At 41.1% G+C, this 22,833-nt stretch overlaps 1 protein-coding gene across 1 annotated transcript; it reads right to left on the bottom strand.

Annotated features, from left to right (window-relative positions):
- Positions 1-2,486: 2,486 nt before the first annotated feature.
- Positions 2,487-9,994, bottom strand: DUSP12 (dual specificity phosphatase 12). Its single transcript, XM_032422439.1, has 6 exons — positions 9,200-9,994; positions 7,809-7,922; positions 7,597-7,715; positions 7,075-7,171; positions 6,152-6,338; positions 2,487-3,497 (listed from the first exon to the last, which is right to left on the bottom strand). Exons 1-6 carry the CDS (start codon positions 9,541-9,543, stop codon positions 3,336-3,338), a joined length of 1,023 nt encoding a protein of 340 aa, XP_032278330.1. The 5' UTR covers positions 9,544-9,994; the 3' UTR covers positions 2,487-3,335.
- Positions 9,995-22,833: the final 12,839 nt, after the last annotated feature.

Genomic DNA, 22,833 nt, shown 5'->3' with positions numbered 1-22,833 from the left:
GTCAGGGAACTCCATAAAGTCAGAGAATTTTAAACTCAAACCTTGTCTCCCAGGTCTTTATGAAGGTATTTTTATCAAGAAAAGAGAATAACACATTTTATTTAATAGTTTGGTAGCTTGATTTATAAATTTCAAACACTAAGACAAATAGTATCTGGGCCTCAATTTGCACTCACAGAATTCTGCAAGTGTTGGTGGGGTACCTGACCAGTGAATTTACAACTTGGTTAAAAATTGCATTTCAGGGGCGCCTGGGTGGCTCAGTTGGCTAAGCGACTGCCTTCGGCTCAGGTCATGATCCTGGAGTCCCTGAATGGAGTCCCGCATCGGGCTCCCTGCTCGGCAGGGAGTCTGCTTCTCCCTCTGACCCTCCCCCCTCTCATGTGCTCTCTCTCAAATAAATAAAATCTTTAAAAAAAAAAAAATTGCATTTCATCAGTGCTATTATATTTTACAATCTAACATTTTCAGTATGACATCTTCTCTATCACCCTAAACAGTGAACTCAAACACTAGAATACAGAATTAAAAGCTCAGATTTTGGAATAAGCCAAATCTTGATTCTAATCTAGGTTCAACCATTTGCTAGCAATATAACGTTGATGAAGTGACTTAATCTTTACGCCTCAGTTTCACCTGTAAAATGGGAATCTATCTCATAGGATTTTGGGGAGTGTTAAATTATATAATACACATTAAATGCTTAGCATAGTGACTAGCACATGGTAAATTCTCAATAAATTGCAGCTATTTTAAGGAACAGTGTTGAATGCTACTAGTTAGGCACTGTATTAGTTTCCGTACCTGCATTGTATCACTAAAATCTCCACAACCACCCGGATTGGATACAATTATTATCTCCCTTTTATACAAGGAATTAAGGCTTATGCAAATGACCTTTAAAACAACCCTATTAGGAGGGCAGAGCGGTAGAACATATATTAATCCCACTTCATGAAGGAGAAACCTGACCCTCAACTTTCAAAAGACCCGGGCAGCTAGAGACGGGGGGAGCCAGAATGATCAGATTCCAGTCTGACTTCTACTTCAGTACTATTTTAACTGCACGTGAAACACCACCTATGAAATAAAGTTCATATCGCTATTTTGGACAAATGTGTAAAACTACATGTTGTAAGTTGATGTTCTTAAATATTAAAAAGGGTTCCACTTGTTAGTTTCTTCTTGAGAATAAAGGCATAACGGTTTTTCTATTTACCATTTCTATTTACTATTTACCAAGAAAAACATTAATGGACTTTAAATTGGGAATTTTTGCTTAGTGGATGTTTCACAAAATTTCAAAATTTACATAAAGAAAAGTCAATCCCCCCAAACTCATTTTCCACTGGCAAATACCAATTATCTTTCAAAAAAGGTATCTTATCAGGGCGCCTGGGTGGGGCTTAGTCAGTTAAGCATCTGCCTTTGGCTCAGGTCATGATCCCAGGGTCCTAGGATGGAGCCCACCCGGGGCTCCCTGCTCAGTGGAGTCTGCTTCTCCCTCTCCCTCTGCCCCAGCCCCCCAGCTCGTGTGTGCTCTCTAATAAATAAAATCTTGAAAAAAAAAAGAAGTATCTTGTCTCTCTCTCTCAGCTAGAATATAAATTGCAAGACGGGTTTTGGGGCACCTGGGTGGCTTAGTCGACTAAGCGTCTGCCTTTGGCTCTGGTTGTGATCCCAGGGTCCTGGGATCAAGTCCTGCATTGGGCTTCCTGCTCCTCAGGGAGCCTGCTTCTCCATCTGCATCTGCCTGTCTCTCATGAATAAATAAAATCTTGAAAAAAAGAGAGGGGTTTTATCTAGTTTGTTCACTGTGTCACCTAGAATTGTGCACATAATAGGTGCTCAGTAAATATTTACTGAATTGACAATTGCAAATTCAGATAAAATCTATGTAATTTTCTCTGCGCTAGATGCTAGTGTGATAGCCATACAAAACTCTCTCTACTCAACTTTTTACCTACAAAAGACACAATTCATTTGGTTCAGCCTGATTGTTTTCAAAAAGCTTTCTAGAGTATATTATGCAGCAAAGTGAACAGATAGTACAAAAGCTTAGATAGAAATGGGAGAAATTTTTTCTCGTAAGAAAAATTATTTTATGAAAGTTACCAAAGGTCCTATGTTAAGATGTTCTCAAGAATCACCTATAACACTCCCAACATTTCAAAAATTAAACTAGGTTAGGGGCGCCTGGGTGGCTCAGTTGGTTAATCTCAGGTCATGATCTTAGGGTCATGAGATCCATCTGGGCATTGGGCTCTGCGCTGGGCATGGAGCCTGCTTAGGAGTCTCTCTCCCTCTCCCCCCCCTCAATAAATTGCAGCTCCCCACTGGCTCCCACACGCTCTCTCTGTAAAAATAAATAAATAAATAAATAAAATTAAACTAGGTACTTTTTAAGAGGTTCATTTTCACTTTTTCCATTTAAAACTATTCCCATTTTGGTGTTTATATACATACATGTAAATATGCAAAGTGTCTTAAGAACATGGACTATATTTCTCTTTATTAGCTAATTCCGATTTCATGTAAATGTTCAAATATCTAATTAGGTCCAATTCTAATTATTAGTAATGAGTAAAATAAACTCTAGTTTCCAGAGATCATGTTAAAAAGCTAATCTGGACACAGTACCTTTTCCAGTACTCTAACCTATCAGGCTAAAAAAGTAATTAATAGGTAGTTATTCCACATGTATTTTCCTCATCATTAGAAACACACCTAACATTAATACATTTCTTTAAGCAGATTACTTCAAAACGTATCTTAAACATACTTTTCTAAAAATTTACTTAATTGGGATTCCTAAAGAGTAACAGGAAAAGCTTAGTCAATGTTTTACTAATAGCCTTTCCTTCTACATTTCCAAGAAAAATCCAGACATATGCAGATTTACTAATGTACCTTAAAGAGAAATAAGTTTCAAAATATGTTCAAACAAATCTGCTTTACATTTCTAGAAATTAAAAAAAATCTACTTAAACATAATTTCCAACTTTTATAAATAATTTTGTCTATCCAGACCTTAATATCACATAACTAAACATTCCAAAAATCAGAACGCTTGAAAATATATGAAACAAAGAATATGGGTTATAGAAAATTTTAGTATCAAATAAAGTACAATTTACATGATTAAAAGTTTTGATTTCCATATAATGTATTCTACTTAAATGGTGTAAGAGACTAACAAATAACAAAGCACAGTTTCCATGTCACATCAAATGAAATGCTGATGGTCTATAAACTAGACAATCTGCCATGAATGACAACCAGCGAGGGAAGCACACATCAGCAAGTTTCTTTCCAAGCTATCAAAAATGTCAAGTTCATATTTTTCTTGTTTGTGATCCCAAAACCGGCAGCATCTTCATTTCATCCACTCTGTTCTTATGTATTTGAAAAGCAGGTGTTATCCATCGACCACATGAGCACTGTTCACCATACCAATTGAAAGAACCCAACTTGGCATTGCATTTGGGGCAAAGAAGCTGAAATAAAGGAACTGTGTTACTTCATTCACTCACTTTTATACAAGACAAATAATTATCACTGGCAATATAGGATATAAAAACAGGTAAGACTCAGTTAAGCACTGGACTCTTGATTCAGGCTCAGGTCATGATCTCAGGGTCATGAGATCGAGCCCCACCTTGGGCTCCTTACGCAGCGGGGAGTCTGCATCTCTCCTACCTTTCCCTCTGCCCCTCCCCCTCTCTCCCTCTCTAAAAACACAAACAAAACAAAACAAAATAAAAACCAGGTAAGACATGGCTCCTACCTTCAAGGAGTTTTATGATCAAATCAGCAAGGTAAAATACAACGGCAATTTACCATAACAGATGGTGGGCTATGATAATTATGTAAGAAGCAGTTGTATGCTGGGAGAAGGACCAGATTAATCCCAGTATGGGGGGGGGGGGGGAGGTAAAGGTTGAGATATGATGCAAGATTTCAGGATGTGGTATGTGTTGCCTTTTAAATCAGTCTGCAGCTTAATATCTCAAACTAAGATCATCATGGCCGAAGACTAGGAAAGCATGTTAGGAGCCTCATGTCAGATCAATATTGATATTGGTAGCATGTAGGCTAGGCCTCAGATTCATGGCTATTTAAAAACAAACTGATACTCCAGTAAAATAGATAAAAAAAAAACCTGAACATGTCTATTATATTGTATTCTGATGTATTTAGAGCATTATTTTTTAAGTTTAGCTTGTTATTCTGTGCATGACATGAGGCAGGGAGTCTTATTTTTAATCTTAGATGATATAAGCTCTGGACATAAAACTCAGAAACCAAATTTGATTACAGAAGTATCTTAAATTTTAATATGACAAAATATACCACAAAGCTGAAATAAGCAACAGACAGGAGAAGATATTTGCAATATATTAGAAAAATCATTAACATCTAGACTATATAAAGAGATCCTATAATTCAATAAGAAAAAGGCAAAATCCATAGAAAAATGGACCAAGGCTGTAAAGGAAATTTATAGAAAAAGAAGCTATAAATAGCTGATAAATACATAACAATATTGGTCCTCAGCAGTAGTCATGGAAATTCAAATTAAAACATTTTTTTTTTTTTTTTTTTTTTTAAGATTTTATTTATTTGCGAGAGAGAGAATGAGAGACAGAGAGCATGAGAGGGAGGAGGGTCAGAGGGAGAAGCAGACTCCCTGCCGAGCAGGGAACCCGATGCGGGACTCGATCCCGGGACTCCAGGATCATGACCTGAGCCGAAGGCAGCCGCTTAACCAACTGAGCCACCCAGGCGCCCTCAAATTAAAACATTTTAAGGAAAACATTTTTCATCTCCCAGATTGACAAAACTTTAAAACCAATTTTAAAATACCCATTATGCCAAGGGTATGGAGAAATGGATACATGCATTCAATGTTAGCGAAAAGCAAATTTGTATAAGCATTTTTATTGTCAGGGTGGAATATTAGCAATATTTAAGACATACACACTCCACAGGACAGGGATTCCACTTTTAGGTCTATAGGAAAATTCAAATAAGTGTACAGAGAAGTATGCACAAATGTGACGTAGAATCTTCCACAAAAATGCCTTCATCTTATATGTTTTCCAGGCTAAATAAGAGCAGCAAGCCAAAAGCACAAGCCACAAAAGAAAGCAAGCAAGAAACAAAAAAACAGATAAAGTGTATTTCAAAATTAAAAACCCTACTGCTGCAAATGATACCATCAAGAACGGGAAGTGACTGCTAACGGGTATAGCGTTTATTCTGGGAATGATGAAAATAATGATGTTGCAAAAATTCTGTGAATATTCTAAAAACCACTGAACTGTACACTTTAAATGGGTAAATTATACAGTATGTGACTTACATCTCAATAAGCAGAATTGTCTGAAAACATGGGTTTGAACATAAGGTACCTCTTTTTAGGCAAGATGCTGACATAAACTGTTTCCTCACCATATAACTATATATGTTCTACCTATTTTGTACATTATTGTATTCTTCAAGTGAAATATAGTGAGTTTCATAAAATTTTCATTATACAAACTTTTATACAAACCATAAAAACCTTTACAATCATTAAGACTAACTGTATCCTAGATTAAGAATATCTTTAAATTAATATTAAGTAAACCTAAAAGAGAAATGTGGCCATCCCAGGATGCTCTCATGAGCTGCATTCTTAAGAATTAATAGGAAATGAAAATGAATTTCTTAGCAAACATGCTGAACCGAAATATCAGGAAAAGAGAGAGAGGAGCCAAAAGAGAAAAAGAAAGAGAAGAAGATAAAGAAACTTTAAATATAATTTTAAAATCCTTGATTTGCCCTACTTGTTACCAAGTTTGAATTTGTTAAATATATTCTAATCGGCTTATGTTAGTCTTCTATTTGAAAAAATACAAATAGCCTTAAAAGGAATTAACTTAGACCAACAGCTCTCAACCAAAAGTGGGTTCACTACTTTAGATAGGCTGGATTTTTACTTAATTAATTAATTTGATAGACTCTTATCTGCACTAGAAAGATATAATCTTCATAGAGAAAGTACTTATGATGGAGTGAAACACCAGTTAAAATATGGTCTAGAGGGCAAGAAACAACAAAATATAGATGATATAATGAAACTGCAGAAAATAAAATGTGTTCTTACCTGTCCATCCATCACACCCAACAAAGCAGATTCCATCCACTGTACAGGTTCAATGAAATACGATGTACATTGAGCCGGACTCCCTGTGGTGAGCATGAAAGATGGTGTCACTCTCTTGTGGGCAAAGGCTATGGGACCACTTCCTTCATTATGATCCAAAATGCTAGAACTTCGAAATAAAGATCGCCTGCAACCCCCAAACAAACAACAACATTAATGACTTCCAAAAGGATGAAAAAATAGATGAAATGTGCAGTATTTCTCAGCAAAATAAAAATGGATTATGCTACTTTAATTTTCAATAACCTCTACAAGTAACCTGATTTACTTTCACTCTTAAGAATTTATATTCTTATATAAATGGTGGCTCAGTCGTTAAGTGTCTGCCTTCGGCTCAGGTCATGATCCCAGGGTCCTGGGATCGAGCCCCGCATCGGGCTCCCTGCTCAGCGGGAAGCCTGCTTCTCCCTCTCCCACTCCCCCTGCTTGTGTTCCCTCTCTCGCGCTCTCTCTCTCTCATCAAAAAATAAATAAAATCTTAAAAAAAAAAAAAAGAACTTATATTCTTCTTTTTTTTTTAAGATTTTATTTATTTATTTGACAGAGAGAGACACAGCGAGAGCAGGAACACAAGCAGGGGGAGTGGGAGAGGGAGAAGCAGGCTCCCCGCGGAGCAGGGAGCCCGATGCGGGGCTCGATCCCAGGACCCTGGGATCATGACCTGAGCCGAAGGCAGACGCTTAACGACTGAGCCACCCAGGCGCCCCAGAACTTATATTCTTCTTAAAAGCAGTTTTGAGTTTGAAATTTTTATTTTGTTCAATTAAACAAATTCTTCCTACAGATTTTAAGAAAATGAAACTTTTAGTACATTTTGGCTACTGAGACAAGATAAAATCTCCAGAGGATAGAAAATATTTTACCTGCACTTTCTACACTTGTAGAGAATGCCATCTTTCAGTCCTTGTGAAATGGTGGTTGGGTCAACAGCAAAGAGTTCTTGAGGTAAGTTCTGTAATTCTACATGAGATAATTAAAATGTATCTATTTGTTGAAATCAACTCTGCATTTTCAGACAAAATTCAGCGAATGTCAAATTGAGGCAAGAAGTGCTAACCTCAGGAAAAAAAAAAATCTCCAGTGTTGAGAAATCAGGGTGAGGTCAGAGAGCATAGTGAAGAAGCCCTGGGGTTCTGAGCACAGACTGCCTGAGTTCAAATCCCAGCCCACCACTTACAAACCATGTGACCTTGAACAAGTTATTTCTTGCTAAACCACCGGTTCAGAAGGAAAAAAAATAAAAATTAAAAAAAAAAATAAATAAATAAAAATTGTACCTGTCTCAAGGGATTACTGGAAAAGTGAGATAACGCACCTGAAGCCTTTAGCATCAGAGTAAAGAGCATCTAAAAAGGGCCCAATAAGTACTAGCAATTATTACTTACCTGGATACTTTTCTGTAACTTTTTGTAAACGATATTGCTTATAAATTGCACTAGAAGTATCTACTTCATATCCCATTGCCTGGTATAATTTCAGTTGCCACTCAAATCCCTCATTCATCCTGTAAGGACAAACAAATACAAAGTTAAGTTTTCTCTAAATGGATAAAATCACATAAAAAAAACCAGAATTATTTCTATAACAAAAAACTCACTTAGCCTCTGGTTTGATGATCTGGAGATTTTCATAGGCTTTTTCAAAGGTAAGCTGGTCAGTCTTCATCATAAAAGCAATCATTATAGCCACACTTCGACTAACTCCTGCATGACTGAAAAAGAGACCTTTAAAATAAAATAGCAAATAGCAGCAATTAAAAAAAAAAAAAAAGCCCAGCTCCCTATTAGCGGTAAAGTTCATGTCCACTTCATGTCTGCTTCTTCTACCCAAATAAACCCTTTGCCTCTAAAATACTACCAACACACAAAAGAATTATTCCTTTATTTCCTTGATTTTTTTGAATTCTGAACCATGGGAATGTATTACCTTTTCAAAAATAATTACACTAATTTAAAAAATTTTATAATGGCTTTGGAAAAAATCCAACGCTCCTTTGCTCTTGGCATTAAAGGCCCTGAAGATCTGGTCCAGGCTTCTTTCCATTTTACCACTACCTTATGTCCTTCATGTAAATATTTACAGCAAGTACTGGCAAGGAGTAGAAGTGCTGACTCAATAAATTTAAACTAGTTATTACACTCCAATGCAACTAAAGAGGACTACTAAGAATTCCCAAATACCTATCACGATTTTCTTATAGGCATTGCTACAACTTACTCCCATCTTTCCCCTGGGCATGGCTTGGGGCTCCTTTATGTCCTAACCAATTTTCCTCTCCCCATTTCTCTTCACCAACCACCCTCTGCCCCAAACAAAAACACTGAAAATAATCTGCTTTTCCTTTGAAGTTTGAATAACCTGAACCTTTGTTCATCTCTTTTAGTATACCACTCGAATCCTAATCTGCATTACAATCATCCGGGGAGGTGTCTGGCTTCTCCCGAAGAGCCTTTCTTTTTTTTTTAATAAAGATTTTATTTATTTATTTGACAGAGAGAGAAAGAGCGAAAGAGGGAACACAAGCAGGGGGAGTGGGAGAGGGAGAAGCAGGCTTCTCGTGGAGCAGGGAGCCCGATGCGGGGCTCGATCCCAGGACTCGGGGATCATGACCTGAGCCGCAGGCAGACGCCCAGCCACTGAGCCACCCAGGCGCTCCCCGAGGAGCTTTTAAACTCTTTTTAGGTTCAGGGACTTTGCCATCTATCAGTCCCCACTAAAAAACAACTCGGGGATGGGGGCGGGGGGCTGCAGAACGAACCAACGAAAACAAGTATGAATCAACAAAACAAGAATGAATGAGAGCAAGCACGCCATCGGGGGCCCGCCTCCCGGCCCTCCTCTCTCTCGGACACACGCCAGTCGCGGAAGGGACGGAGCCGACGTTCTGGTGGCCGGACAGCCCCTTCGTCCTCCCCGAGGCTCCCCGGAGGAAGGGGCGGCGGCGGCAGGCTGGAAGCGGGGCCGCTCCCCCACGTGCGGGCCACTCACCAGTGCACCAACACGGCGCGGCCGTCGGCGCGGGCCTGGCTGATGAAGGCCACGCACCGGTCCAGATGGCTGAGCAAGTCAGTCTCGGGCTTGTCCAGCGCCGACACGAAGAGGCTCCGTAGACCCTCCATCCCCGCCCCCGACTTGAAGTCGGGCTCCTCTGAGTCCACCGTCAGCACGGCCGTGATGCCCGCCCGCCTCAGGTGGTCCGGCTCCGCCACGGCCGCGGCTCCGCCCAGGTACAGCCCCGGCCGCACCTCCAGCATCTGCCCGGCGGAGCTGGCGCAGCTCTGACCGCGCACCCGCCGCTCGCAGCCATGGCTCCCTGCCTGAGCCTCCAACATGGCGGCCGCCAGGGGCCAAGCGGGCGGGGGGGCCCTACCATGGAGTAGGCGGCCGGCTAGAATGCCCTCTGCTGGGACGAGCCGGCCTGAGACGCGCAGGGGCTCCCTCGGAGGACCGCGGCCGGCTAGAACGCCCTCTGCTGGGACGAGCCGGCCTGAGACGCGCAGGGGCTCCCTCGGAGGACCACGGCCACCGTGGGAATGTGTACTACCTGGGGAAGGCGCTGGGCGTCCGAGGCCGAGCGGGCTTTAAACCCGTGTCTGGCCGCAGCTCCCGCAACTTGATGGTAGCAGATAAACTTCCCCAAATACAGGGTTTCCCAGGCTTAGAGTGCTGAGACTTTACGGAAAGGGACAAGAAGAGCAGCGGGACTCAAATTTGAAATGATGGTCCCACCGACTGAATCAGCAGTATCATTTTATGCATTTGGGGTAAAACAGTTTTTTTTCCCCAACATTTATGGAGCCATTCGTTTGTATTTCTTCTCTTGTGGCTATTTTTTTTTCTCTCTTTGCCCGTATTTTTATTGGCCTGTGAATCTCTTTCTTGTTAATGCATACTGTCCTATATACTTTGAAGATAGTAATCCCATGTTCTTGTATGCCCATACCCTCCCCCGTACCCTCCAACAGAAGACCACCAGGAACCTACATCACTTTCTTACCACTTGTATGTTCACTGAAGTAGCATTTTTAATTTCCTTCAAGAACTTTTCCTTTGCATTCACATTTTAGCTAATTGTTTGGCACAAAAGGCTTAGTTTTCAGCCTATCTTGGCTTTTGACACGCCTCCCCCACTAAACTTAATCATTTCTAGCTTCTGCCTTAAAGTGAGAGATGTGTGAGTCTTCCTTTCACTTGAACATTTAGAGACCATTGTAGGATGATTAATTGGCTGCTTTCAATATTGTTGTGTCTCAGGGACTAGGGAGGCCTGTGGAGAGGGAGACAGATTGGGGGAATGACTGGTCTGTGGAGCAGTGAGAACATATATAACATTTGTTAAATTTGTTGTCTTATATAGATGTGATTTGTGGCACCCGAAAGCAATTACAGTAGTAACATCAAAGATCACTGGTCAGAGATCACCATAACAAATATGATAATAATAAAATTGTTGAAATGTTGGGAGAATTGCCAAAATGTGACAGAGACATGAAGTGAACAAATGCTAAATGCTGTTGGGAAAATAGTGCCAATACGCTTGCTCAATGCAGGGCTGCCACAGACCTTCAATTTGTAAAACATGGAATACTTGTGAAGCATAATAACACAGGTATGCCTCTATAGGATTTGGGCTTATATTAGGTGATTTTGGACAGAGTCCAAGGAAGCAGGGCTTTGCTCTGGATTGGACGCTGTCGGGAAGTGGCGGTGATTCTAGGATTGGGTATCTCAGTGCATTTTCCCTACGGGGAGAGAAGGCTACGTAGATGCTACAGCCGTAATTGGTCAAGAGGTAGTAGACAGACACATGGACCAATGGAACAGAATACAGAGTCCAGAAATAGACCCTCACATATATGCTCAAATGATCTTCAACAGGTGCCAGTGGGACAATGGAGAAAAATAGCCTCTTCAAATGGTGCTGGGAAAACTGTACATGCACATGTCAAAGAACGGAGTGTGATCCCTACCTTAAACAATATACAAAATTAATTCAAAATTGATTAAGGACCTAAACATAAGACTGCAAAACGCAGGGCTCCTGGATGGCTCAGTCAGTTGAGCATCCGACTCTTGATTTCGGCTCAGGTCATGATCTCAGGGTCATGGGTTGGAGCCTGGCATTGGGCTCCACACTCAGCAGCAAGTCTGCTTGTCCCTCTCCCTCTTCTCCTCCCTCTGCTTGTGTTCTCTCTCTCAAATAAATAAATAAAAATCTTTAGGGGCACCTGGGTGGCTCGGTCAGTTAAGCATCTGCCTTCAGCTTAGGTCACGGTCCCAGGGTCCTGGGATTGGACCCTGAATTGGGCTCCCTGCTCAGCAGGGAGCCTGCTTGTCCCTCTCCCGCTCCTCCTAGTTGTGTTCTCTCTCTCTCTGTCAAATAAATACATAAAATCTTTTTAAAAAATCTTAAAAGATTATAAAACTCCTAGAAGAAACATAGACATAAATCTTCATGACAGGATTATGTCAAAATTTAAAATTTCTGCACATCAAAGGAAATAATCAAAAGAGTAAAAGGGCTACCTATGGAATGGGAGAAAATAATTGCCAATCGTATATCTGATAAGAAATTAATATCCAGAAAATACAAAGAACTTTACATGAGTGATACCAGCATCATGGCTGAATAAGATGTTCTTCTTCCATGTCTTCCCACCCCAACAACAAGTTGACATCCATCCACAGGCAAAAGGGTCTTGGTAGGAGCTGTGAAATCCTGCACCATATGCCAAGGGACCCAGGAGGAGTCTTGCCCTCCTGTGTGTGAGGTAATAGGCACATGGACCTTGGTCCTGGCTATAGACCCTACAGTGGCCTGTGAACCATCTTCCCTCTTGGCTCTGGTCAGGGAGCCTGCAGAAAACACTGACTTAGAGAATCAACAGGGATAGGAGAGCCTTTGCGGAAACCCAGGTTTCCAGCAGAGAAGTTCTAGGAGACAGTTGGAACAAAAAAGTATGTTTGGATGCATCAGAGAGGGTAAGATGGACTTTCCTCACATCACTCCTCCCCCACGGCAGCACAGCTCAGGGCCAAGAGAGGTCTCCTGGGTCTGAGCTTTATCCTGGGGGTGGATGGGGGGGGCAGTGAGAGCAGTGGTGAGTACTGGCTTCCTCGGCTGTGCAGCAGCTACGGAAGAGGCTCACTGCTCTCTGGCCCCATGCAGAGTACTGAATCATGAGCTGTAAGATCATGGGGGGGGGGGGGATGGAGGGAAGAGGCGGAGAGAGCCACACAGAGGACTCTCAGAGGGCACTAAAGGGACATAGGTCCGACTAAGTGATTCAACAGGCTCCATCAAGAAGCCTGCCCAGGAGCTGCTAGAGAGGCCTCGCCCCTGGATCCCCCTATCTGCCCATGGGCACCCCTAGTGCTCTGTGAACCTCACCCACACACTCACCTCCACCCTGTGGCCAGTTCCCTGTGGGTGCTCCCAATGGCAGCAGCAAGAGTGCTTTGGCAAGTGTCTAGAGAGCACGTGCAGAAAGCCAGCCTGAATCTGCAAGACAGGGAGAGACCACAAACTTGAACTTTAGTGCCACCCTTGGGAAAACAAAAGGAGGGAAGCTGTCAGCTTTTGGGCCTGGGGTGTTGCCGCATCTGAGAAGGCACTCAAGCTTAAGAAATCTGCCACAGCAGGGAGCAAGGAAGCATGGAGTAGGTGTATCTATAGAAGATTTGAAGAAGCCTCAGAATCTCTAGTGGGGCTGATGGAAGGTATCTCTCTCCTGAAGGCAGTTAGTAAAGATTGGGGGTGACTATTACTTCAAATGCAAAGACAACAATGCAAAGTTTCAGGGAACATGAAAAATCAAGGAAACATGGTGCCACTAAAGGATCAATAATCTTCCAATAACCAACCCCAAAGACACGGAGATCTGCAATTTATCTGATAAAGAATCTGAAATAGCTGTTTAAGGAAACTCAGGGAGCTACAAGAAAAGATATAAGGACAATTCAACGAAATTAAGAAAACAATACAAAATGAGAAGTTTAACAAAGAGATAGAAATCATTAAAAAGAAACAATCAGAAATTCTGGAACTGAGGAACACATTTAATGAAATACAAAAAATGCAGTAGAGAGTATCAGTATCAGAATGGATCAAGCAGAAGACAGAATGTATGAGTTAGAAGACAGGAATTTTAGGGGCACCTGGGTGGCTCAGTCAGTTAAGCATCTGCCTTGGGCTCAGGTCATGATCCCAGGGTCCTGGAATTGAGTCCTGCATTGGGCTCCCTACTCAGTAGGGGAGTCTGCTTCTCCCTTTCTCTCTGCCCCTGCTCATGTGCTCTCCCTCTTTCACACTCTCTCTCAAATAAATAAAACTAAAATCTTAAAAAGAGAGAGAGAAGACAGGAATTTTGAAATTATCCAATCAGAGAAGAACAGAGGAAAAAGAATGAGAAAGAGTGAAGAAAGCCTGTCATCTATGGGGTACTAGCAAAAGAAATAATTTGCAAGTTATTGGAGTTTCAGAAAGAGAAGAGAAGAAGAAGGAAGCACAAAGCTTATTTAAGGAAATAATGGCTAAGAACTTCCCAAATCTGGGGAAAGATTTGGATATCCAAATTCTTGAAGTTCATAGGTTACCAAACAAACTTAACTTAAAGACATCCTGTCCAAGACACATTATAATAACATTGTGGAAAATCAAAGACAAAGAGAAAATCTTAAAAGCAGCAAGAGAAAAGAAGCTTGTAACTTATAAGGGATTCCCCATATTCTATTAGCAGATTTCTCAGCAGGAACCTTACAAGCCAGGAGACAAAGGGATGATATATGCAAAGTGTTGAAAGAAAGAAAAAAAAACTGCCAATGAAGAATATTCTATGTGGCAAAGTTGTCCCTCACAAATGAAGCACAGGTAAAGACTTTCTTGGAAAAACAAAAGCTGAGAGAATCCACTAGACCTGCCTTTGTTGAAAGAAACTCTTCAAGCTGAAACCAAAAGATGCTATTTAGTAACATGAAAATATGCAACACATTGTTAAAGTTACCTATATAGTCAGGTTCAGAATAATACAGTAATATGGTGTGGCAGAAGCCACTCAACTCTAGTATAAAGGTTAAAGGATGAGAGTATTATAAGTAACTAGAGCTATAATATTTTGTTAATGAATACACAATATAAAAAGAGGTTGGGGCACCTGGCTGGCTCAGTCGGTTGAGCGTCCAACTCTTGGTTTCAACTCAGGTCCTGAGATCAAGCCCCACATTGGGCTCTGTGCTCAGTGGGGAGTCTGCTTGAGATTCTTTCTCTCCCTCTCTCTCTGTCCCTCCCCCTGCTCTCTCTCTCTCTCAAATAAATAAATAAATCTTTTTTTTTTTTTTTAAGACATTAGGGGCGCCTGGGTGGCTCAGTCCATTGAGTGTCTGCCTTCGGCTCAGATTATGATCCCAGTATCCTGGGATGGAGCCCCGTGTTGGGCTCCCTGCTCAGCAGGGAGCCTGCTTCTCCCTCTGCCTGCCTGTCTGCCTACTTGTGATCTCTCTCTCTCTCTCTGTCAAATAAATAAGTAAAATCTTTTAAAAATAAATAAATTAATTAAAAAGAGGTTAATCGTGACATCAAAAAATCAAAAGGGGGAGTATACTAAAAGGGTGGAGCTTTTGTATGGATTAGTTATCGGTGTCAAATAGACTGTCGTAGTTATGTTTTATATCAGCCTCATGGTAACCACAAAACAAAAACCTACAGTAGATACAATAAAAATGAGATAAAAAGCAGGGAATCAAAGCATACCACTGGGAAAATCATCACTTCATTAATGAAGGAAGCAAAAAAGGAAGAAAGGAACAAGGGAACTACAAAACAGCCAGAAAATAATTAATCAGACTGCAGTAGTCAGTCCTTACCTTCCAATAATCATTCCAATTGTTAATGGATTGAAGTCTTCAATTAAAAGGCATAGAGGGGTTGGATGGATAAAAAGGCAAGACCCAAGTATATGCTGCCTGCAAGAGAATCACTTCTGCTTTAAAGACACACATAGGCTCTACGTGACCAGATGGAAAATGATATTCCATTCAAGTGGAAACCAAAAGAGCACAGGGATAGTTATATCAGATAAAATTGACTTCAAGCCAAGTAACAAGGGACAAAGATGGTCATTATATAATAAGGGGGCCAATTTATCAAGAAGATATAACAATATTAAATTTACATGCACAAAACCAGAGCTCTTGGTATATTAAATACTAACAGATCTAAAGGGAGAAATAAATAGCAATAGAATAATAGTAGGGGACTTCAATCCTCCACTTTCAACAACAGATAGATCATCCAGACAGAAGACCAACAAGGAAATGTTGGAATTGAACCATATTTTCGAACAAATGGCTGCAGTAGAGAGTATCAGTAGAGAGTATTGTTGAGAATTTTTGCATCTATATTCATCAGGGATATTGGCCTGAGGTTCTCTTTCCTTGTAGTGTCCTTATTTGGCTTTGTAATCACGGTAATGCCTTTGTAAAATGGATTTGGGAGTGTTCCCTCCTCTTTAATTTTTATAAATAATGGATAACCTAACAGACATACACAGACCATCCCACCCAATGGCAACAGAATGCATATTCTTCTCAAGAACGCACGGAACATTCTCCAGCATGGATCACATTACAGGTCTCAAATCAAGTTTTAGCAAATTTAAAAAGATTGAAATCATACCAAGTATCTTTTCTGACCATAATAGTGTGAAATTAAAAACCAATAACAGTAGGAAAAACGGAAAACTCACAAATAGGTAGAAATTAAACAACACACTGCTAACAACCAATCTGTCAAAGAAGAAATGAAAAGTGAAATCAAGAAATATCTTGGTGGGGCACCTGGGTGGCTCAGTTGGTTAGGCCTCAGGTCATGACTGCAGGGTCCTGGGATGGAGCCCCCACCCCCGAATCAGGCTCCCTGCTCAGCAGGGGGTCTGGGTCTGCTTCTCCCTCTCTCTCTGCCCTTCCTCCTTACTTGTGTTCTTTCTCTCAAATAAATAAATAAATAAATAAATAAATAAATAAAATCTTTAAAAAAAAAAAAGAAGTATCTTGAAACAAGTGAAAATGGAAGGACAACCTATCAAAACCTATGGGATGCTGCAAAAGCAGTTTGAAGAGGGACGTTTATTGGATAAACGCCTACATTAAGAAACAAAAAAGATCTGAAGTAAGTAACCTAGCTTTATGCCTCAAGGAACTAGAAAAAAAGCGAGCTAAGCCCAAAGTTAGCAGAAGGAAGGAAATAACAAAGATCAGAGCAGAAATAAATGAAATAGAGACCAGAAAATCAATAGAAGAGATCAATGAAACAAAGATCTGGTTTGGTTTTTTTTAAGGTAAACAAAACTGACAAAACTTTAGCCAGACTCACTAAGCCAAAAGGAGAGAAATCAAAATCAGAGAGAGGAAACATTACAACTGACACCACAGAAATATAAGGGATCATGAGAGACTAGTATAAACAATTATCTGCTAACAAATCGGATAACCTAGAAGAAATAGATGCATTCTAGGAAACATGTAGCCTACAAAGACTGAGTCATGAATAAATAGAAAATCTGAGCAGACCAATAATGAGTAAGTAGATTAAATCAGTAATCAAAAATCTTCCAAAAAAAAAAAAAATCCCCAAGGCCAGATGGTATCACTGGTGAATTCTACCAAACATTTAAGGAAAAATTAATGCCAATCCTTCTCAAGGTCTTCCAAAAAATTAAAGAGGAGGGAACACTCCCAAATCCATTTTACAAAGGCATTACCGTGATTACAAAGCCAAATAAGGACACTACAAGGAAAGAGAACCTCAGGCCAATATCCCTGATGAATATAGATGCAAAAATTCTCAACAAAATATTAGCAAGTAGAATTTAACTGCAAATTAAAGGATCATACACCATGATCAAGTGGGATTTATCCTTGGGAGGTAAGGATGGCTCAACATTCACAAATTAATAAATGTGATACACCAAATTAGCAGAATGAAGGATAAAAATCACACGATCATCTCAATAGATGCATAAAAAGCATTTGACAATATATAACATCCTTTCATGGTAAAAAAAAAAAAAAAAAAACCACACACACAAACTTTCAACAATTGGGCATGAAGGAACATGTCCCAACATAATTTAACAGGCCTTACATAGCAAGCCCATAGCTAATATCATACTCAACAATGAAAGATTGAATGTTTTCCTCTAAGATCAGGGTCAGGACGTAACTGCCCACTCTCACCGCTCCTATTCTACATTGTATTGGAGTCCCAGCCAAAGCAATCAGGCAAGAAAAGAAATAGGACACATCCAAATCGGAAAGGAAAAAATAAACTTGCTTTTGCCTGCAGATATGTGCTCCTATATATAGGAAATCCTAAAGACTCTCCCCAAAAACTGTTAGAACTAATCCACAAGTTCAGTAAAATTACAGGATACAAAGTCAACATACGGAAATCAGTTGCATTTCTATACACTAAAAACAAACTATCTGAAAAAGAAAGAAAGCCATCTCATTCACAACAGCATCAGAAACAACAACTCAGGAATCAATGTGACCAAGGAGGTAAAAGGTCCATATGCTGAAATATGAAGGATTAGCCTTTTCCATGGTAACCAGAGGAAAGGGGGAAAGAGTGGGTGGGGATGCAAGGAAGCTCAGTGGTTTGGTGGCAAGAAGCTATAGGCATTCTCCTCCAATGTTTTCTATTTTCTGGGTAAAGAATCCGGCTTATATGCTGAGAATGAGGATGGAAGTTTGAGAAGAAGCAGTTTGAGGAAATTTTGCCTGTAGAGAGTGGAGAATGTCCGCGGAAGCTGACCTGTGGGGTCAGGCAGCCCAGTGCCTGGTCAGTGTTCGCATCATAAAAATAAAAGTCTTCCGTGTGGTAAAGGGTTAACTCAGTAGGCCTTGGTTGCTCAAGCTCAAGCCTGAGGGTAGTCTCTGATAGAGAACCTATTGTCTGGAATAAGGAAAAACTGGAACTATCTAAATGACTGCAGGCAATAGGTTGTATCCAGTTAATGAGATACTAGGCAACTATTTTAAAGATAACAAAGGAAATGGTCAATGCTAACTATGTTATAGCTATATATATATATATAGCTATTTTATAGCTATAGCTCCTCGGTGTGGAGGGACAAGTTGGTTTTTTAAAGCTGGTTTACAAATAGAAAACATGTCTCAGCCCACTTATATGTATATGAAAAACATTGAAAGATATATATCAAACCGTTAACAGTGCTTATTTCTGCGAGCTGGCTTAAGAGACTTACATGATAGTCTTCACACACTTCATTCTATGTAGCTGTTTTGTTTTTTTTTTCAACTACTATCATTAAAAGTATTCATTGTAGGGGTGCCTTGCTGACTCTGTCAGAAGAGCATGTGACTCTTGATCTTGGGGTCATGAGTTTGAGTCCCATGTGGAATATACAATTATTTAAATAAAAACTTCAAAAAATTAAATCATTCATTGTTAACAATTATAGATATTTATATTCTGGAAAAAGTGGTAAAAAACTATTAAGGGTTCATCTCCTGGACATTTTATGAAGTTATCTCAATCATTCCCTCAGCTTTATTAGTTTTCTGTTGGAAGTGAGCTTTCGATCCTCAACTCCCTAAAATGGCTAGAAGCTCCTTCAAGGATGGGAGTAGGAGACACATGTGAATTGTTACTAAAGAGCCTGGCCCAGTAAATATCTGTAACTGGATAACTGAAGCTGAAGCTATTTCCAGGTTCTGCATTTGTACTCTTCACCACTAGATGACACCCTTGACGCTTTGGCCAGATAGATTTTTCTGTCCCTCCCTTACAATAGGGAAAAACCAGTATGACAACCTGTAAGAAAAACAGGATGTTAGGAGAGGAAATGCAGGCTTTAGAGAGGGAGCTGGATTGTTTTCTGTCAAGGAGAAAAGAGGCTCTCTGTCCTAGGAGTAGTAGCCCCCACCCCCACCCTGCCACGCCACCACACAGACCCAAAGGTAATTTATCTGTTCATTTTATCATCAGAAACCCTGCAACCTTGATAAATACGGATTAAACAAAAATTCTTACAATTGCTAAAAGATTGTCAAGTATGTGGTGGCTTGCATGTTAAGAAGACACCCATTTTGTGTAACAAGACCTGATCACATGAGAATACACATCACCCAGACTTCCCCTTCTTTAGTTGTTTCTCAGAAATGTTTGGCTACAGTATGATAATTTATCATTTTTGTCTTTAAAAGTATTTTCTGTAAACGCATATCTATGCTGAGCCATGAGCAAGGAAATTTCCCCTCTTTTGCCCCATCACCTCCCCATCAAAGTCCAAAAATGAACTTCCTCCTTCTATCCTCAACATGTTTACCGGACCCTCCTATACCCAATGAGTTATCAGTAAATGTTTGTCAATGGTGTTCTTCATGGGACTTAAAATCAAAGACAGGGATGAAGATCCACCTGAAATGTACTTTGAGGCCAAGTAAAAATGAACCAAAAATACAAACGGGTGATAATGACATAATTCCATTATTTGGCTTGTGGTTGTGAGGGGAAGTGGCTATCTAGAAAGTGATGAGCTGGGACCAGGCATTGCTCTGGAGGGGCACAGTCTGAAGCCAGAGAAAACCTAAGTGTGATCCTGAGCTGCACTGGCCCCTGCTTCCCAGCGACATGTGGTGATGTGCCTTTCTAGAAAGTTCTCTGATTTCCCTAAGTCTCTGTTTCTTCCTCTGCAAAATTGGAGTGATTATAGCCATATTACATGACTTACTAGTGACAGAGAGATATCCTGCGCTGAACCCCTGCACCAAGAACAGCCTCCAGGGGCTTGGGAGAGGGGAGCTGAGTTGGGGTGAGGGAGATGCCTGCAGATGGCTCGTTCTGCTGAAGCTGTTGAGCAGAGATGAACCATGGACTGTGATCTGTCCAGGAATTCAGTGGTCATGAAGATTAGGGGAAAGTGGATTCTAACCAACTCCCCTGCGCAAGCTCACTTATTCACTTGGAGTCTGTGTCTTTGTAAAGATGTGTTCTCCTTCCCTAGAGGCGTACCTACTGTAAAGATTGAGGAAGAAACTTCAGCTCTAGGCACCCTGGGACCAGAGATAACTGAATGGAGTTGGAGCACCCTCGGTGTGGAGGGACAACTTGGTCAACTGACCCAACAACTCTCCCTGCCTCACTCCCAACCCCTCCCCACCCCCCAACATTTGCAAACTTACCATGTCCTGCAGCTATCCTGAGAAATGCTGTGCCAGGAACTGATCTCAGTTTCTTTTTGACTCAAAGAGAAACTGGTAAACAGAGAGTCAGATGAGCAGAGCAAAGGGGACCACAGATGTTCCCCGTTGCACATTGGGGGTTTGCTGGGTTATATTTAGCAGAACCTGCTTCCCCATCCGCAAACAAAATGCAGGGAATGGCCTATGTTACAACCTTCCCAATGTTAACAACTTTGGAGCTCTTTTGCTGCCCAAACTTCATCCAGTGAGTTACAGTGGAGAGAGCTCTGGACAGGTGCACCCAAGTCCCAGACAGAAGTGTTGTTCTGTCCTGTGGTGGTTGTAGGACTTGGCCAAGCCAGTTAAACCCTCTGAACCGCAGTGTCTCCAACCACAAAAGACAAGGCCAATGATGCTGCTTCTAACATTCCCCGGAGGGCTTAAATTATCAAATCTGAAATCCTATAAACTTTTGGTCAGTCCACAAAAGATTTCGAAATCCTTTAAAATGCTGTTCCTTGCCCCTCCTCACCACCAAATATACTCCACTTGTCAGTGTTTCATATTTACAATCTCACCCGTTCCAGGAAATATTTCTTTGCCCACTCCTACCAGTAATCTACTCATCCCCAGCCAGGAGAACTGAAAGTAGTGACAGGCCATTTACAAACATTCAAATCAGCAGGAGGAAACTGCCCAAGGAGAAAAACCAAAAACAAAAACTAGATTTGGATGTTCATAGAAGCACTTTCATTTGGTCCCAAAGTTGAAATATTTTTTTAAATTACATAATGAAACCCTCCTTGATTTTATCTCCATTGATTCGTTCTTGCTTAGCAATGAGAATACTGCACGGAATCAGATGAAGACATTAGGGTCAAGCTTGCTCTGTGTAGATATAGGTACAGATACCCAAACCATGTGCTAAGCTGGCCATACAAACAAAATACTTGGGGCTCAGACAAAAAAAGGAATTCATTTTGGCTGGACGAAACTGGGAGAAACTCTCTGAGAAGGTGGCATTTGAGTTGGGTCTTTCCCACAGGTGAAGGAGATGAGGGGAAAGAGGTGGGGGAGAGCCAGGAGGAGGGTGCACCCAGATCTGAGGACTGACACCCGAGACGGTCTCATTCTGCATGCCCAATGTGGCTAACTAAAGAGATTATTTTTTGTCAGACTTCACAAGGCGTCCTGGGACATGTGTTCGGTCACATTGGCCACATCCAGCCCTAATGGCGGCCACATCGAGTTGCAGCCCCTGTGGAGGCCTCATGGTCCCACAGCCCCCTGTCACAGAGGGTCTCAGAATCCCATAGCAGCCTGCCAGGTACTGAGTGGATAGGCCTCCATCTCTGCCTATACCTTTAGGCCATCAAACCAGTAAGGTTGCCTCCGATCCAAAACAATGTTCTAGAGCGGGTTCCTGCAGGAATGACTGATAAGCGCGTACAGAAATAAGCAGCTATGTTCAGGACAGTGTTATCAGCCATAGACAGCATGGCTATTAACTACAGCTAGTCATATGGTGGGCATGGTGACTGTAGTTAATAACACTGTACTGCATACTTAGAAGTTGCTAAGAGAGTAGATCTTAAAAGTTCTCATCACAAGAAAAAAATTCTGTGACTATGTGTGGTGATGGGTGTTAAGCAGACTTACTGAGGTGATCATGTCACGATACATATAAATACTGAGTCATTCCATTGTATTCCTGAAGCTGTACGTTGGATGTCAATTACACCTCAATTTAAAACCAGCAGCAGCGTCCACCAGGGGCCAGCATGAGCTTACCAAGATCAGTCTTGCCCGGATAGCCTGTTCTTTTCCTGACAGAATGACTACGTAGGCAGATGAAGGAGACTGCTCACACACCAGATCTGTACTTCTCTGGGCTGTTGGATACATCTCCTGTGGACAAGGGCAGAAATATAGGCTGGATGTCAGAACAATTGAGTCATGAGTTGAGGTTGGTAGTTGGTTAAACGATTGTACCAGAAGGGACAGAAATGGATCAAGGAGAGAGATTTCTAGGGAGAGAGAGCCCTCACCTAAATTTCTTTCATCTGTTTTATACAACTTTTTGTTGTTGTGGATTGATTTGGGTTAGGGTACTGAAGACCAGCTTACCTAATCTGCATGTGTTACAGCCGAGAGGAACTACAGTGGGATCCAAAATGATCTTAGGAAGCTAACAAAGACAAAGTTCAAAAGAGATAAGGTTCTGCACTTCGGTCCCCCAAATGAATCACAGAAATATAAATTGGGGGTCAAAGAAGTACACCTTAGATGGAAAGAATCCCACAGGTGAGTTTGCAGACAGTAAGCTTAATGAGGCTGGATGAAATCACTGGAGCCCTGGAAAAGCTGTTGTCCTTCTCCACCCCCGTGTCTGTTTCTACCCCTCCACTAACAAGTCC

Source organism: Phoca vitulina, unplaced genomic scaffold, assembly GCF_004348235.1.
Source record: "Phoca vitulina isolate PV1807 unplaced genomic scaffold, GSC_HSeal_1.0 scaffold26, whole genome shotgun sequence".
NCBI lineage: Eukaryota > Metazoa > Chordata > Mammalia > Carnivora > Phocidae > Phoca > Phoca vitulina.
Note: the sequence above shows the minus strand (reverse complement) of the source record. Positions and strands in the feature narration are given on the sequence as shown.

Coding starts and splice junctions, on each gene's coding strand:
- DUSP12 (XM_032422439.1), bottom strand. CDS start 9,543: ATGTTGGAGGCTCAGGCAGGGAGCCATGGCTGCGAGCGGCGGGTGCGC. Junction 7,923..9,199: donor CGCGCCGTGTTGGTGCACTG/GTGAGTGGCCCG, acceptor TCTCTTTTTCAG/TCATGCAGGAGTTAGTCGAA. Junction 3,498..6,151: donor TGGGTGTGATGGATGGACAG/GTAAGAACACAT, acceptor CCTTTATTTCAG/CTTCTTTGCCCCAAATGCAA.